The sequence below is a fragment of the Elgaria multicarinata genome, chromosome 2 (genome assembly GCF_023053635.1).
Source record: "Elgaria multicarinata webbii isolate HBS135686 ecotype San Diego chromosome 2, rElgMul1.1.pri, whole genome shotgun sequence".
NCBI lineage: Eukaryota > Metazoa > Chordata > Lepidosauria > Squamata > Anguidae > Elgaria > Elgaria multicarinata.
This window is the reverse complement of record NC_086172.1, coordinates 163,461,152-163,478,402: the sequence shown is the minus strand read 5'-3', so window position 1 is coordinate 163,478,402 and position 17,251 is coordinate 163,461,152. Positions and strand designations below refer to the sequence as shown.

General features: G+C 43.4%; 2 protein-coding genes across 6 annotated transcripts in view; both read right to left on the bottom strand.

Moving 5' to 3' along the window:
• EVL (Enah/Vasp-like) overlaps positions 1–3,120 on the bottom strand; it is a 201,391-nt gene extending 198,271 nt beyond the window's left edge. Inside the window, exon 1 of the mRNA XM_063118041.1 lies at positions 2,999–3,120. Within this exon, the coding sequence (XP_062974111.1) occupies positions 2,999–3,003 (5 nt within the window). The 5' untranslated portion in view covers positions 3,004–3,120. The remainder of the gene's footprint in view (positions 1–2,998) is intronic.
• Positions 3,121–11,321: 8,201 nt separating this feature from the next.
• EML1 (EMAP like 1) overlaps positions 11,322–17,251 on the bottom strand; it is a 154,353-nt gene continuing 148,423 nt past the window's right edge. For all 5 annotated transcript variants that reach the window (XM_063118030.1, XM_063118028.1, XM_063118029.1 and 2 more), the window contains 2 exons: positions 16,133–16,263; positions 11,322–13,300 (listed from right to left, as the gene is read on the bottom strand). In XM_063118030.1, the coding sequence (XP_062974100.1) occupies positions 13,175–13,300; positions 16,133–16,263 (257 nt within the window). In that variant the 3' untranslated portion in view covers positions 11,322–13,174. The remainder of the gene's footprint in view (positions 13,301–16,132; positions 16,264–17,251) is intronic.

Here is a 17,251-nt window from a genome sequence, read left to right as displayed (position 1 = left end):
CTGGGCCCATGGAGGAAAAGGCTATCCTTATCATGATAAATAAATAAAATATTTAGTTATTTACAATATTTATATACCGCTCCCCATTCAAAATATTTCCTCCAGGATCAGAAGGAACAAGAGCAGTAGGATGCTAGTGTGCTCATGGCCAGCTTCTGGTTGTTGGAACAGAATGCTGGACTAGGTAAATGCTGACCCAGAACATCTCCACTTACGTTCTTTTCTTCCAGGCTTTGGGTGAGCTGGATCAAGATATTTTTATTTATTTAAAGTATTTCTCAGCTGCTTTTTCAGGGCAGAAGACCTCCCAAAACAGCTTCAGTGGGCCCATCTCCTCCTCCATGTCACCATTACCCTTCCACTTGCCCTGTTCCTCTGAACTCAATAGCTCAGAGCGAAAGCACAAGGACAGTAGAGGACGCTGCATCTTCTCTTTGCTCTTGTCACTGCTTACGTTCTTGGAGAAGGCAGGGCAGGATCTACACCACTGCTTTATAATGGTATTGAAGTGCACTGACAACTGTTGGGGCCCATGTACCATTCCCAAACCCCTTTCAAAGTGTTATAGCCTGCTTGGTGTAGATCTGGCCCAGGTGAACAGGCAGAGGAAGCAAGGAGGAGCAAGGAAAAGACACTCGGAGGGGAGGGAGACGGAGGAGTCAGCATGGTCTCCCATGCTGGACCACGAGCCTTGGCAGGTGCCAACAGTGGCAACCCACTGGTGCTGGCCCTCTAGAACACAGAAATGGGAGATGGGGGAAATGATGAGGTGGGGATAGAGATCAACTATGCAATGTTTGAACTGACACTTTGTTATATGAGAGAGAGAGAGAGAGAGAGATTCAGAGTCCTTTCCCCTGCCAGGAACAACGCATGCAAACAAAGTGATGCACATGAACATAGGAAAACTGAGAGCACACATTATGCATAAAAACAGAGATAAAAGAAGGAGCCTTGGAACATACACACACAGTTAATGCATGGCAATAGTGATGGAGGAAATGCACACACCCACATTCATAGCAACAGAAGAGAGTTAAGCATTTCCTCTCTCTCTCTCTCTCTCTCTGTTGCCATGCACATACTCTGTATGTGTTTCTCCACAATCATCACTTGTCACATGCACATCCCCCTTCCCGCACATGAATTGGGAGAGTTAGTTGAAAACACAGACCTATGCACACAAGTTCAACGTTTTGAGCAACACTCAACACAAAGATATATGTGTCCATGTATGGCATAGGAATAGTAGCAACAAAGGCCGTTTCACATATTACTTTTTCTGGCACAGAAATGGAGGCATTTTGTTACATCTGACTGTCAGTGCACAAGTCTTTCACCTTGCAGAGATATGGACTAGGGTCAGAAACAAGTAAAAAATACTACTGCTTGCCGGGTTGTAGAAGAAATAAACACACACACACACACACACACAGTCCGTCACACGTGTTTAAAGAATGACAGCCAATCATGTCCAAAACACACCACCCACTAACATTGTATTGTATCCACCCATCCTGATTGAAGGACTGGGAGACACACTAACACGTCATTGTCCTTTTTTCAGTGAAGCAGGGTGGAATCCGCACCACAACAGCAGCAGTGCTTACATTTCTAAGAGAGGCAGCGAGGTTGAAGCCCACCTGCAAGTCTAACACTTTTGTCCTAGAAAAATCCCCTTAAATGACAAGTCCTTACTGCTTACACTTCATATCAGGTTCTTACTACTTGCACTTCATGGAGAAGATGCTTTTCCAAACCTTCCCCAACCTGAGGACCTCCAGATATGTTGGACTACAACTCCCATAATCCCCAGCCAGCTGTAGTTGCACCCCAACACATTTGGAGGGTATCAGTTTGGGGAAGGCTGGTGTCCTCACACAGCCAAAGCTCTCATCTGAAGGGGCGTGAGATGCTTCCTTCCTCCTCAAGCAATGTTCATCACCAAGAGAATCAGGGCTTTCCTCCAGAGACACAGAGCAGGAAAGCCAGGCACTGCATGAAGGAGGCCTCTGCATGTGCTCAGAGACTCCCTCGTGGTGACTACATCAGCTCCATTTTAGGGTTGCCAACTGAACGGAAGAAAGAAAAAAAATGTCATGCTGACTCTTAATGCTTTGAACAGAAGCTTGGTCGGCAGAAATCAGCAAGTGTGAAGCTTTTCACAGCACAGAGATCAGCCCGACCACCTACTAACTCACATCTGACACATTCTAGAGGGATAACTATCCTAGCCTGTCACAGCAACAAACCAAAACAAACAAACAAAAAGTTCACCTCTTGGCACCTAACAGATTGATTGAGGCTTCTGTGGACCAGAGACATCATCTCGCATAAAGCAGGCTCTAGTCCACAAGAAACTTATTCCACAAGGGCTCCTTGTTGTTGCTGTTGCTCATGACTGCAGATCCCGCTGCTGTTAGAGGGTAGCATGCAACGTTAGGCTTACATAGAGTAGAGCCATTGAAATGAATGGGGCTTCATTTAGATGGGACTAACTAAGTCTCATCCTTTTCAATGGGTCTAACCTAGGGCTAACGTTGGATAGCACCCAAAGAGCACAGGAGCCACGGCCATTTGCAAAGAAGAGAGTTGGCAACTCGACTCCTGTTCTGGGCCAAAGCGCATCGAAAGCCAGCGCTGGGCTGAAACGAAGCCCCGAGCTCCTGTGGAAAGGACGCCTCAGGCTAGGCCCAAAGAGAAGGGCAGGCAAACGCACCCCGATCCTAGCTGGACACACAGCACCGCGCACCGCACAGTGCGCCAGCGCGGCGATTCTCCTCTGGCGGGCAGGCGGCGCTGCGTGCACCTGCCCGGCGGCCAGGTAGAGCGCGCTCCTCCCGCGCCCGCCCGCAGCCCCCTTCCTCCTCCCTCGGCAGCAGGAAAGGAGGCGCCGCGCCGCCCGCTCGACTTGCGCGCGCGAGGAGGAGCGAGCAGGAGGAGGAGCAGGAGAAAGAAGGTCGGGGCAGCCGCCGCCGCCGCCGCTCGGCTGACTCACCTCATTTTCCCCGCAGTCGAGCTCTGCGCAGCCGCCTCTGGCCCGCGTTTCCCCCCCACTGCGCAGCGGGAAGTTTCCCCGGGCCTGAGATTCGGCGGCGGCGCGTCTGCTGCAAAAGCGGCGGCGGCTACTGTGGCTGTCAGATGCTCAATGGAGGAGCGCCCCGGAGGAGGAGCAGGAGGAGGAGGAGGAGGAGAAAGTCCGGCGTCGCCGCTGCTGCATCTGCCGCTCAGTCCCGCTGCCTCGCTGGGCTCCGGCTCGCAGGCGACGGCATCTTCTTACCCGCCGGCCAAGGGCGCTAACTGGGGAGCCGTTCCTCGGCGCCTGGCAGCCGGACCACGGGCCCGGCCATCGCCCCCGCCGCCTTCCCCGGGATGTGGCGAGGCGAGGGTGGGCGTGGGACGGACCGGGAGCGAGACAGCGAGGAGGAGGAGGAGACGGAGGAAGCGCACAAAGCCCGCGGGGCTGGGCTGCTGCCCGCTGCTGCTGCTGACAGGCACTTCCGCCAGGCTCTCTGTCCCTCCGTCTGTCCGCCCGCCTGCCGCCGCTCCTAAGGCTCTCGCAGGCACCGCGGACCTGGCAAGCCCGGCCAGGCACGCGCAGAAAGAGGAGAAGACACCCGCGCACGCGCGCGCGCGCATATACACACACACACCCAGCCCGAACGTTCCCGCAACACACAAACGCGGCGAAGCGCGCGCGGGCGCGTCTCCGTGCAACCGAGGCGCGCGTGCGGGCGCGGGCCTCTTTTTACCTCAGCGTCTTGGTTTGCGTCTAGCGGTTGTTGGGTTTCCAAATCAAAACCTGAAAGGAACCAGGAAAAGAAAACCCCAAACCCAAAAGAAAGTGGTGAAACTAGGGTGGCCGCTTATGCATTGCCGAAAAAGAAGAAATGCGTCGTCAAAAAAAAAGGATCCCAATTTGCATAAAATTTGCATGCACAGGTAGAGATGCCAATTGAGAAATAATTACCACTTAAATCGAAATACAGTACATCTGACCATAGTGGGAAGGACCAGAGGCCCTGTGAGCCTGCCTCAGTCTGCTGTCCAGATTCTGCTGATGGGCAACTTCAAGGCCCTTTAGCTCTTCCTTCTGATGGTTCTTGATCTTTATACCAGACATGGAATGGACGGCCCTTCAAATAAAGGGCACCTTCAAATAGAGGACTGATCTCTGTAAAAGAGAGCATATGGCCACCCGGCCACCCTTCTGTTAAAACAGATGAGGAGCCTTGTGCCCTAAAGACTTGACAGATTAGTTGGGGTGGGGTGATCGGTGCAAGAGTTCATGGCACATATTACTCAGCGCATATTCTTCTCTAAACCCATGTGGGGTGGGTGGGTGGATACCTCACTTCATGCATCCAGTGAAGTGGGCTTCAGATGATACACCAACATTCTTCTGTCACCTTCATAAGAACATAAGAAGAATCATGAGAGATCAGACCAAGGGTCCATCTAGTCCAACACACTGTTCACACAGCAGCCAACCAGCTGCCCACGGAAACCCACAAACGGTGTGAGTGCAACAGCACCCTCCTGCCCATGTTTCCCAGCAACTGGTGTGAAACCACATAGGCATACTGCCCCGACACTGGAGCTAGCATATAGCCATTGCTAACCTTCTCCTCCATGAATTTGTACAATCTCCTTTTTAAAACCATCTAAATTGGTGGCCATCACTATGTCTTGTGAAAATGAATTCCATAATTTAACTAGGACTTCTGTGTAAAGAAGTCCTTCCTTTTATCTGTCCCGAATCTCCCACCAACCAGCTTCATGGGATGACCCCATGCCTCCCTATCCACTTTCTCTTCACCATGCATAATTTTGTATACCTCTATCATGTCCCTTTCAAGACTAAAGGATTTATTATGACATAAGCTTCCACCACTTCTTTCATCAGATGCATGTAGTGCTATCCTCAGATGGCAAATATATACACACACACGCACACACACACACGTACGTATAGAGGAAAATATTGTAAACTTGTGCCACCAAAGCTTGTGCCATGATAGCAACACACGTGTCTCAGTGTGTACTTTGGGCCATCATAGATATTACTTTAAATCTGTGTCTAGCACCTTCACCTTTTGTTCATCTTTACTTTAGAGTAGGCACAGGGAGCCTGATCAAGATCTTAAAAGCCCACCCCCTCCATGCTAGGGTCCTGATCCAGAAAAAGACATCTGCTATGTTTAGGTGTTATGAATATGCAAATGCTGTTTGCCAGGAAATCTGTCATTTCTAAAACCCCAGAGTTTTAGGCTGCAATCCTATACCCATTTCCCTGGGAGTAAGCCCCATTGAACTCAGTGTGACTTCATTCTGCTGAGTAGGCATATATAGGATTGTGCTGTTAAACACTCAGTCTTTGCTAGAACTCTTGGTTGCCCAAGAACAGGTTTGCTGAGATCAATACACTTTAGAGGTTTACTTATTTTAGACTTATCATCCCAACATTATTAGCCCGAGAATTATAGACCAATGTGTTTATGCAAACAAACTAATTCCGGGGCTCATTAGCCACCCCATATTGATTGTCTTGGGACACTCACAAGTTACTCTTTATCCATTACACCTTACATGCAAATGCACTTTTTAAAGTAGAAAACAGATTTGAGAAAGGAAATTTGGAGATGGCAGGGCCAGCCCTACCATTAGGCAAAGTGAGGCAGTTGCCCCAGACAGCAAATACTGGGAGGTAGCAGCAAGGTGTTGGAGGAGAGAATTGTGTGCCATGTGGCTTTCCCTACATCCCCTAAGCTAGCCTGTTGCCTTCAGGTGTGGCAGAGGATGCACACCCTTCAGAGGATGCTGTCCCAAAATCTTTTCTTCAAGACTGGTGTTGAAGAAAGATGTTCAGTCTTGAAGAAAAGATTTTATACATGGAATTGTAGGAGGGGGGCATTTTGGGGTGGGCCTGAGAGAGGGAGGAAGAGCGACGGGATCTTTCATTCATCAGTGTGTTGAACATTTGCAACTTTCAATGACATCTCTTGGTGCTGATGGAGGAAAGGAAGGACTTGGTGGCCATGAGCAGTAGCCCTCCAAGGTCTTGGGCAGAGGGTTTTTCGCCAGCTCCTGCTACCTGAGATGTTCTAAACTGAAAACTGAACTTGGAATCCTACTCATGGAAAGTACTTGCCACTGTGGCCTCTTCAGTGGTACAGCTGAAGTGCAGCCCAGTGGCCAATGTCCATCCAGAAAGCGGCAGGTGATGTGCTGTGGCAAAGAGGCCTAACTAGCATCAGTACTTAGGCTCACATGGCCTACCAGGGCCCACGAAAGCTGATGCTAGTTCACCTCAGCATCCTTCCTTCTTATTTTTGAAAACATTTTGTGGTCAGTAGGCAAAACCCCCAAAAAGGAAACCCCCCAAAGAGATGCTAAAAAACGGCAAAGGCAAAGGGGTAGAACAAAGGCTAACATCATTTGTTTTACCCATTTGGTTTTTTGGGCATAGTCAGGAGGAAACCAGCCCAATATGCAAATAGTTACTGATTCTCATTTTATATTTATTTTTAAAATATAAAAATAAATATAAAATGCTTCCTGCAAAAACATAACATAAAAATTGTGCTTATTCCCAAGTAAAAGTACATCAGTTAATAATAATAATAATATTTCCTGCAGTCATGATGGTGCTAAGGGAGTTTAAAATGTGAAACTGTACATGCTCAGAGTATTTCCTTTTTTAAAACTAGGGTTGAAAAACAGTTTTGTTGGTTGGTTGGTTTTGCTCTAACACACCAGAAATGCAGAAGTAGTTGTAAAGCATGGAATAGCAGTGGGGGATTTGGGGGCGGGGGGGGGGCGGGAGGAGAAGATAAATATTGTGTGCTTCACAATGGAAATAATACACATGGCCTTTTAAGGTGGGGGCCCTGTAAGACCTTTAAGTCTGGGATAGTCCTGATAAGATGGAAGCACTGTTAGTGGTTGGTTGGTTTGCTGTTAGTGTGTGGTTTGTTTGCTTGGTGTCCAACTGTTCTGGAGAGGCTTGCACTGCCCCTAAATGATCAAGGGGCTGTCTATATGTTGTCTTTTCCCTGGGATTGCTTCGCATTTGCGCAGTGTCAGTTATATGACACAACCACCAATTTGGAGCCATCCTGGGGCAAAGAGCCAAAGATACGAAGCAGAAAAGTCGGTGACTTACCCCAACTTTTTCTGCCTGCACGAGATCAGTGCAGCTCTTCCCTGTCTGTCCTCATTTGGGCACCGCTCCAGGGGGCGTTGCCAGGTGAGCCTAATGGCCGCCAGAAAGCCCATGTTACCTCTCTTCATCTGTATAACTTGCTGCCACCCCGCACCTGCGAAACTGAAGGGTTTGCTGACAGAGCGGCACCAACTCAGCACCATGAAGACAGCCCCAAGGTTTGCAGTTTAGGGGTGGTCATGGATCAAGCCACCCCTAAATTGAGCGTTCAGGGCTCAATTCAAGGTGCTGGTTTTATCCTTCAAAGTCTTAAACCAGGGCTTCCCAATGTGGCACCTGCAAGCAACCCCAATGGTGCCCACAAAGGGGTCTCCAACAAGGGTGTGATGTCTTTTGGCTGTCAAAAGGGCAAGGAGAATCCACGTATGCTGACCATTGGTTAATTTCCACGAAGCAGGTAAATGATTTAAAAGTGTGTGTTCATCCATGAATGTTTAAGACTCTTCCAGTACAAAATTTATCTGTGTAACAACCTTCTCCCCAAAATAACCAGCTACTGCACATTGCCAAAACATATGCTTAAAAGAAGCATTAGCTGTATGGCATCGCCAGCATTTAGCTGAATTAGACAATCCCTATTGGAGATGTTGCGGTATCCAACAGGCATGAAACCAATGTTTTTGCTGAATAAGACACAGCCTAAGGTAGCGTCAGGTAGACACCAAAGCGGTGATCCCTAATTACACATTTTGTGGTGGTGCCCACAGCACTTTCTCAAATTTCCAAATGTACCCACAGGTCCAAAAAATTGGGGCATAAACAGTTTAGGACGTGGCTATTTTAAGGTATCGTCTGTGTCATATACTTGTCTTTTGTCTGTAAACTGCTTTCCCACAGCTGCTTTTTTCTTACAACAAAAATCAATTGAAAGGTGGAATAGCTATGCAATGCCTTCTGATTAGTAGTGGTGGAAGCTGCCCATCTAGGACCACCATATGAAGTTGTAATCCACCATCCCGAGCTTTCATAGTATTGATGGAAAGCTAAAAACAAGTCTGCACAATAATCAGTTTAATGGTTTTATATTTGGGTGTGAGAAGTCCTGGGTTCAATTCCAAGAAAACCCATCCAACCAGGAAAAGAGATGACAACCACCTTTGGGGAAGAGCCATTGCTTTGTGGCAGACCATATGCTTTGCAAAATATCTCCAGTTCAATCCCCAGGATCTCCAGGTAGGGCTGCGTAAGTCCCATTTAGAATCATAGAATCATAGAATAACAGAGTTGGAAGGGGCCTACAAGGCCATCGAGTCCAAGCCCCTGCTCAATGCAGGAATCCACCCCATAGCATCCCCAACAGATGCTTGTCCAGCTGCCTCTTGAAGGCCTCTAGTGTGGGAGAGCCCACAACCTCCCTAGGTAACTGATTCCATTGTCGCACTGCTCTAACAGTCAGGAAGTTTTTCCTGATGTCCAACTGGAATCTGGCTTCATTTAACTTGAAACCCTGGACAGCTGATGCCACTTATGACACATCTACACCAAGCAGGATATGGTATATAAAAGGCAGGAGCCACACTACTGCTTTATAGTGGTATTGAAGTGCACTGCAGGATCTACACTATTGCTTTGTAGTAGTACTAAAGTGCACTGACAACTGTTGGGGCCCATGACACATCTACACAAAGCAGGGTATAGCACTACGAAAGCAGTATGAAAGTGGTTTATGTTATGTGTCAAGAGGCCCCAACAGTTGTCAATGTTGTGGCTCCTGCCTTTTATATATCGCCTTCATACCACTTTCATACTGGAATATCCTGCTTGGTGTAGATGAGCCCTTAGTAGACAATACCGAGTTAGATGGGCCATTGGTCTGACTTGGTATAAGGCAGCTTCCTATGTTCCTCCCTAATAAGAGTTTTCATTCTTCATAGTTGTACATGGAGTTAATAAACCAAATGAACTTGTTGGGTGGTTTTTCACTCCTAGACAAACTTTTTGGGTAGCCAGCCAGTGTGTGCTAATATTTGGTCAGCAAAGTGTTGAAATTGCATGCAATACAATGTATGAAGCACTCAGAAAGAAACTAAGCCCCACCTTGCATAAGAATTTGAGTGTACTCATTATTATTTGAGGCTATGCCCCTGCTAACTCTGGCACAAGAACACACCTATCTTTAAAGTGACAAATCCCAACATGACTACTTTCCCCTACCTCATAACAATATCCCACCATGGTCTGTTTAATGTTGCTGTGAGACCTACGATCTCCCCCACTCCAACCCCCAGCCATTCCCAAACTGGAGTACACATTTGACAAGGTTTGTTTTTATTTAAATGAGCGATGAGGAATAGCAATGGTGATTATATACCACTTCAGCAAGGCTATGCTCCCATCTATTATGTGTGGATGGGATATTGCAATCATATTGCTGACCCTGAAATGAGTACCGGCAAGAGTGTTGCACAAAAGGTTATGTGTTTGAAGCATATTTTGATCACAAAGACAGGATCAGCGTTCCCTGTGCTGGCTGCAGGTACTATTGGGCCCTTGGGCAAGATACCCCAAGTGACCCCTGTCACCGGTTCCTTGCCACTGTCATCACTACCCATTCGTTTCCCCTCTCACTGCCAGCACTCAGAAGTCAAGGGCAAGACAAGTGGAAGCTGTTTTTACATGCTTTGATTGGGCAGGAGAAGAGACAGCAAGAGCAAGGAGGAAGAGCAGGCCCAAAGGGTTCTGGAATTCAGGGAGTGGGGCCCCTGCTGCTATATGGGCCTTGGCAGATGCCCTTTAGTGCTGACTCCTTCATTCTTCTTCTTAGGAACTACATTTGGATTGAAACCATAATATTAAAGAAACAAACGCTACAGCTTTTTTTAAAAAAAGTCAATAGTCGCTTTTAAGAAGTTGATCTGACTGCATAATCTATATAGATAAAATCCTTGTCAAAACGTCACAAGATTCAGGGCATATCCTTGGAGACAGTTGAACACATGCAGGAAACTGTTTTACGGGCCACCTACCCAGTGGCAATCTTCCAGTCTGCAAGGTCATTCAAGTGATTTTGATATTGTTCCAAAGCTTTGGAATGTTTCACTGTGACTATGAGCGTCATCACACGGTGTTTGCTTACCGTTGCTTCTCTGCCTGCGCGTTTGTCCCTCATTACTTCCTCCTTTGAAAGAGGAAGTAAACAACATGCACTGGGCCTGTTTTGATCATGCGGCTTCTCCTGCACACAGCAGGAGCTAGCGGCAACTTCCATTTTTAAAAGTAAGTCGGACTTACGGGAGTGTTTTTTGTTGCGTAAAGAAGGCTAGAAGGGGCGGGAGGCCCTCAAGAAGCAGACAACATCATGAGACAGACCCACAAAAATCTGTGAGTGCCCAATAAAAAGCATAGAATAAAATGCTCATCTGATGGAGCTCTAAATATCACGATTCTGCTGCTGCTGTTCTTCTCTTTAGCAATATATACATTAATTACTGTTCTACTTATGTACATGTCTACGAAAGCCCTTCTTTGAGTGCCCCTTCAATGTGATGTTTGGAGGGTGGCAACAAGAGAGAAGAATTGGGGTGGGGGAGCTCTCCTTTGGGAAGTTCACCTGGTGCCCACAATTTTATCTTTGCAGCATCAGGCTAATGAGACCTTTCTGTTCTCTCAAGCATTTGAAATATTTTAGGGCACAACCTTATTCATATTTAGACAGAAAGAAGTCCTATAACTCCCAGCATTCCCCAGCTTGGGGATTGTAGGACTTCTTTCTGTCTAAACATACAGAATTTTGCACGTTTAGTATTTATTTATTTAGCAATTTAACATCTATTGTTTTAGGGTGTTTTTTCTTTGCTTTTCTTTAGCTCTTATAGTTTTAGCCTATGTACTTTTGGTATTACATTTTTATCATGCTGTATTGGAATGTTAGATTAATGCTGTGATTGATTTTATCAATCTGTTGTTTTTATTGTAATACTATCGTTTGTAACTGCAAATATAAAAAAGGAAAGTTTATGTGCACCCCTCAAGAACTGAAGTGGCTTTGTGATGTTATACCTTCGTGCAGCAGCATATTCAAACTTCACCACAGAATTTAATTCATGTTGAACTCTTGTTAACTGTATAACATAGACAAATCAGAACAAATCTCCTTGATACATGATGTTTATTGGTGTCCTGCACTTTTAGTGTAGCAGGTTGGAGATGTAATAAAAAAGCTTCAAAATTTATTAATTCTTCATTGAAATAACTCTAAACAACCCGTGCTTCAGAGTTCAATTAATTTGTGTTTGCCCTCTTGTTTTATAAGAAGAAAAACCCTTACCTATTTATCTTTTCAGAGCATGTTTATAACCCTGCTCATTTAAAATCTTGAGATACATTCCCTAATGTAAACAATAATTTTCAATCTGTGTCACAATCAAAACTGATAAGGCCTTCTGAACTATTTTATGCCATTTCCGATCTTACTCCATTACAAAACACAATCTTATTTCATACTATAAATATTGGTTCATGCAAAACACACAGTGGGGGGATGAGACAGCGGAAGTTTTTAGTCAACGCAAAGGGCAACCCACCCACCCCACACACATCATTTTGCTGTCCCAAGCGGCTGCATCATATAATCAGGCATTCTCTATGAAATTGCGAAGGATCCTTTGGTGTGTATTTCCTAAATTGCACACTGCTTCACTGATATCCCTTAAAAACATTGCAGCCCCAAGGAACCATTTGGATTGCTTGTGCAGTCCAGCTGACCCTCTTAATGATTTATGTGTGTTTCCTTCCCCACCGCCTCTGCAGGTTTATGGTACACTTAAAAAGTTATTTTTATATGTGGTCTACTTGGCCTTAAAATACAAATATACAATATCCATAAGCAATAGAGAGGTAAAGCTTAGAATGCCTTACTACTTCTTATGAATTGCTAAAAAATTGTACACATGTATAAGGTAGTAATATTCATGCTGATCAATATACAGATTGATTTACTCTATCAACTGAACTGAGACATGGTCAAGTTGGTTCATTATTTTTAAATAAGAAATTGTTCATATACATGTAAAAAAAGAAGACTTCACTTTGGACTAGATTACCTGAAGCTGTAACCCTTGCTGAGATATTCAAGTTAAAACTGGGGTAGAACCTGCTGAATTTCAGAAAGAATAAAACTCTGGGCATACTCTAGCAAATGTCAGTATCACTGAAATCAGTAAGACTTATTTTAATTGAAATTAAATCCAGTGTCAAGTTTTCCTATGGAAATTGAGTCGTAACTAACATTTACTGGACTGTATCCTCACTTTGTTTGCTGTGCCGAAAAATAAAATAAAAATGCAAGTTAATCAATATTCTAACATTCACATTTTCTTATTTAAAATGTGGGAGCAACTCAGCAAGTACTTCTGAGTGAAATGTCTATGTCATTTCACATAGCAAACTTATGGAAGCCCCATTGAAATGAATATCACAGAACAGCAGTGCTTAATGGCTTGTTCGCTCGGGACCAGCTTGGTGTAAGCGTTCCATATTCATTCTTCACTGTTCATCAGAAGTGGGAGTACCATCACATTTGCAACCATAGCTATTCTAACTATGTAGCTAGACAGTACAAAGGGTGAATAACGAAACGGTGAAGTACATATATGTAGTATTAGGATACGTTTTTGTGACTATTTAATTGAAAAAATCCCATTCATTTTTATTGCATAAACAAGCCATGACTTCATTTTAAATTTGTACTGCTTCATATGTTGTACAACAAAGAGACACACACAGAGAGAAAATATTTTGTTGTTGTTTTTAAAGTGATGCTTAATGAATTACTGAAATAAGTATGGTAGCCAGCCAAAGACTTAGCTTTCCTGAGGTTTGTAAGGATTTTAAAACTTAAAAATCACAGTGACTAGGCTAGATGGCAACCATACTGTTAAATCTTAAATATACAGTTTATACAAAACTTCGGTGCATGGCCAGCTCTTGGTTACACATACAAGGTTTCCTCTAAATGACTCGCCACTGCATAATACTGGTATCTTTTCCACCTGTTGAGATGAGATGAGTATCTTCATATAGAAAATCTACATTGGTTACATGACTACTGTGTCCACCGTACACGTGACTTGGAGCCTGAAAGACATCGGTAAAAAGAGCATCATCAATAACAGAAGAGTAAACGTTGGTAATGGGAACTGTTACCATAACAAATGCTGCCGGTAACGGTAACCAATAACTATGTGCCAGACTACAAAGAAATAATGTCATGTTGCTTCAATCAATCAAGCCACGGTACTGTAGAAAGTAAGTTATTCCTCCAGTGTTTGATAACTGTACTTCCCAATGAAGACACGGTGGGGAAGATTTGTTTTGTATGGTGTAACTGGTGGATGAGATTTGGCGGCAGTCTGTGCATTGCCGTTTCCATCAAGGTGTTCGTCGATTTGTCCAGTGTAAGCAGCTGCTGGCAGTAGGCACATACAATGTAAGTGGAGTGCACTATAGTATATCACTTCATTTATTCATCTCTGGGCGGTTACCATCACATTATGGTATTTTACTTTCCAGTGTATATATGGGACGCCCCATTCTTTTCTCCGGCTTCCTTGTGTCCTGTTCTGAGTGTGGAGATCTCTTGCCATGTATCCCCTTCCCAGTAAGCAGTGGTACTGCACATGGAGACCAGAATGGACTAGCCCCAGAGCAATTTACAATTATTTTCATACTTTATCATCACCACAGCAACCTGTGAGATGACTTCCCCCAGGCCATTTGGCAAATGTCAGAGTGGAGCAGGGATTTTGATCTTTGTCGTTGATGTTCAGACACCACGTTCTTATCTAATGTGCCACGCTGGTCCACTCTCCATAAAGGTTGTGAATCAGCAGACCCATTTACACATGTACAAGGCACAGCTGGCCATTTCCTCCCCTTTTTTCCCTCCCTGTGAACAGTAGATTCCCTAACCCTGTGCATCACCTCACAAGCCACTTCTGAAAGTAATCACCCTATAGGGGCCCAAGAGAGAGATTTCTGAAACCCTTGTTAACACATGGCTATAGGAATGCCCTTGCAGAAACGGTTCTTTTTCTTCTGAGTGATACCAATAGTTATGTGACACATAAAGTGGCTTTGTTTGCTCTGGCAGCAAACTAGACAAAATTGCCATAAACTGCTATGGAGATTCAGACTGCTGAGTGAAAGCTGAGTTTTAGTTACGGCAAATTCTAAGTTATCTGTATAATTTTCTACTGTTCAAAATATTTATATTACTGTATATATGTATAAATATTTTCTTTTAATGTATTTGTCATGGCCTTTGGCTAGTACAATAAACTTTGAACTTGAACCTGGAAGTAAGCTGTTGAGTCCTGGAATGGACTACGGTTTTTATCTTTTCCTTTATTTCTGCAATGTCCTGCAAATCCTGGAAGAAGTGAGGAGTCAGCAGAACATAATTACTTAAAGGTCAACTTTGCAGGTGGACACTTATTGAATTATTGTATGGAGTCATTTTCTGAGATTGTTCAATTAGTGGTTGCATCATTTTGTACAGGACTGCCTATAAAAGTAACTGTGTTTGTATCCATTTTTATTACTCTTCCTCATCCTTCATCTTACCCCAGCTTGCTGTGTGCTGTATTACTATGACCATGTGTGAGTATTTGTAACTTGTAACTTGTATTGCCATAACTAAATTATATATCTGTCAGTAAAGGATTTACTTTTAAAACTTACAAGGGATCCTTGCCTTATTGGTCTTTGCTGCGTCCTGACTAAGAGCCGTTTGCTACTCTGCTATTCACTGGTTCAGTCTGTAACTTCCAGCACGTTAAAAGTCCAGTGATTACCCAACATAAGCACCCTCAAGTTTCCGAATCACAGCCATTATATTCGTCAGCGCTACGCCACGTTAGTTATTAAGTTTGCAGTGTATCTAGAAAATAATAGGAATAGATGAAAACTTTCCCCCCTTTAAGACCAACTATCACATTTTTTCTCTTGGAGAAATTAAATATATATTAATTCAGTTCTTTCAGACATGGGCCTATGCCCTGTGGCAGAACTCCATGCAATGACCATGCCATTAAAAAGCCTCTTACCTGGTTTGTCAGCCCAAACACATACTGCACCTCAATGCTCCTCTTTGGTAGCCACCGGCACAAAGATGTAGTTGGACTGATGCATGGGGAAGAGTCTTTTAAAGGCTATACTTTCTTCATGGAGGTAGGACATCATGGGGAAAAGAAACTGAGCAATCTCCACAAAGGGGTGTAATGTTTAAATTAACCCTAATTTACAAGTCTCTGTAGACTTTGGGGTAAATTACCTTTTTATTTTAGTACTGGTAAAATGTGATTATGATTTTTTATTTAATCAAACTGAATGTGTTGTTTTTCTTTTTAACAAAAATGTATATGTGCCCTGCTAATATTAATTGGGCCCTTGAGTAGGGTAGCAGTTAACAGAATGAACTAGAAGTACTGTAATATGTTGGACATATAGTAATATGTTCACTCTATTAATATGACTGTGTAAACACTCCACTGCAATGTATTGTTAAAGTAATATTTCATACAATTTAAAAATGCTAGTGTATGCATTTGTTACATAATCTAGTATTATTATGAATACATTATCATCAACGTCATTGAATTAAATTTAAAACAACAATGAAATCAATAAAAGTAAATCTAATAATAGTGGTTTTATCTTTAAAAAAGAGTAACTAAAAATACTGTCTCAATGGTGTTGGGGAAGAAAACATATAGGAGAAACCTATTTATAATTTTCATATCAACTAGTATGGATGTTTTCATCATAATACCTTTGCAATGTTTTTGAACCCCAGAAAATTTGTTAATACCCATAAATGCCCAGAAAAAAAACCCAATTAATTTTAAAACTGATGGCTATTTACAAAACACACCCTTTTAATCCTGAAAATGTAGTCTGGTGCCTTACCCTGAACTGTGAACATGGATAAGAGAAGAGATGTACTTTGCCAAAGTCGTCACCAGTCGATAACAATTTTCTCTCATATGAACGGCAGACAGCATTGATATCTGTGCCATCTGAACCTTCCGGCCACACACCTGAAACATTGAGTGATCATTTCTTTGTGAAGCTCTTTCAAATGTCCCACCCTCTAAGCAAAACAACAGACAACTCATCAACTATCTGCCATGGATTTGTATCCTCCTTAAATGCGTGGCATTTAACAAATCCACATTCCATATTTAGGCATGTTCTAGTATCTGGAACTCAGTAATTTTTAAAAAAGGGGATTACAACATATGCTTTGATGCATAATTTATTGAGGAAAGCCAAGAGTTTTACTAGATTTGTAATGTGTGAGAGGCCAAAAGGTTGTGACGGAAGAAAAGTTGGTACAGTAAATTGATTGCAATGTTGTAAGCTTCCGAACTTGCATGGCCCTCTTCTGGTGGCAGATGTACAGATCACAATTGAAGTAGATTCTTTTTTACAAATTCAAGATGAGGGCTCCCTGGATGGTTAATCCTACTCCAGGAGCAAAGACAATGAGAGCAGACTACAACAGCATAACCTGGTTTTTAAAAATAAAAAACAAGGGGTCATATTTATTATTCTCAAAGCATACTGATGGCTTTGATTTTGTGAGATTTTTGTTAGAGAACCTTTAGTTTTTCATACAGCTAAACTTCAAATGGATTCTTGAGGGGGAAGTTTTGGCTTGAATCAACATAAGGTTGACACGTCCTTTTAAACATTATTTTCTCCATATTTTACTGATAATTAATGGCAATTTTCTCTCTTTGTAATTGTTCTCTATATTGTAATATGTATCAATTCAACTTGGCCAGTTCATACTAAATTAGAAGTACTCGCCATTCCTGGATATAGACTCAAGAGGAAGAATAAATAGAATGGTTGAAGTAGGAAAACATAAGTATAAGGTACAAAGTTTTCAAGCTGATTGAGGATACTTGTTAGCATTAACTGGGGTTAAACTGGTGTGTACAACTTAATCATCATTAATACCAATGAGGGAAGAGCAAGGTAATTCAGAAGAGAGGGGTTAGAGAAGAAGTACAAAATCCT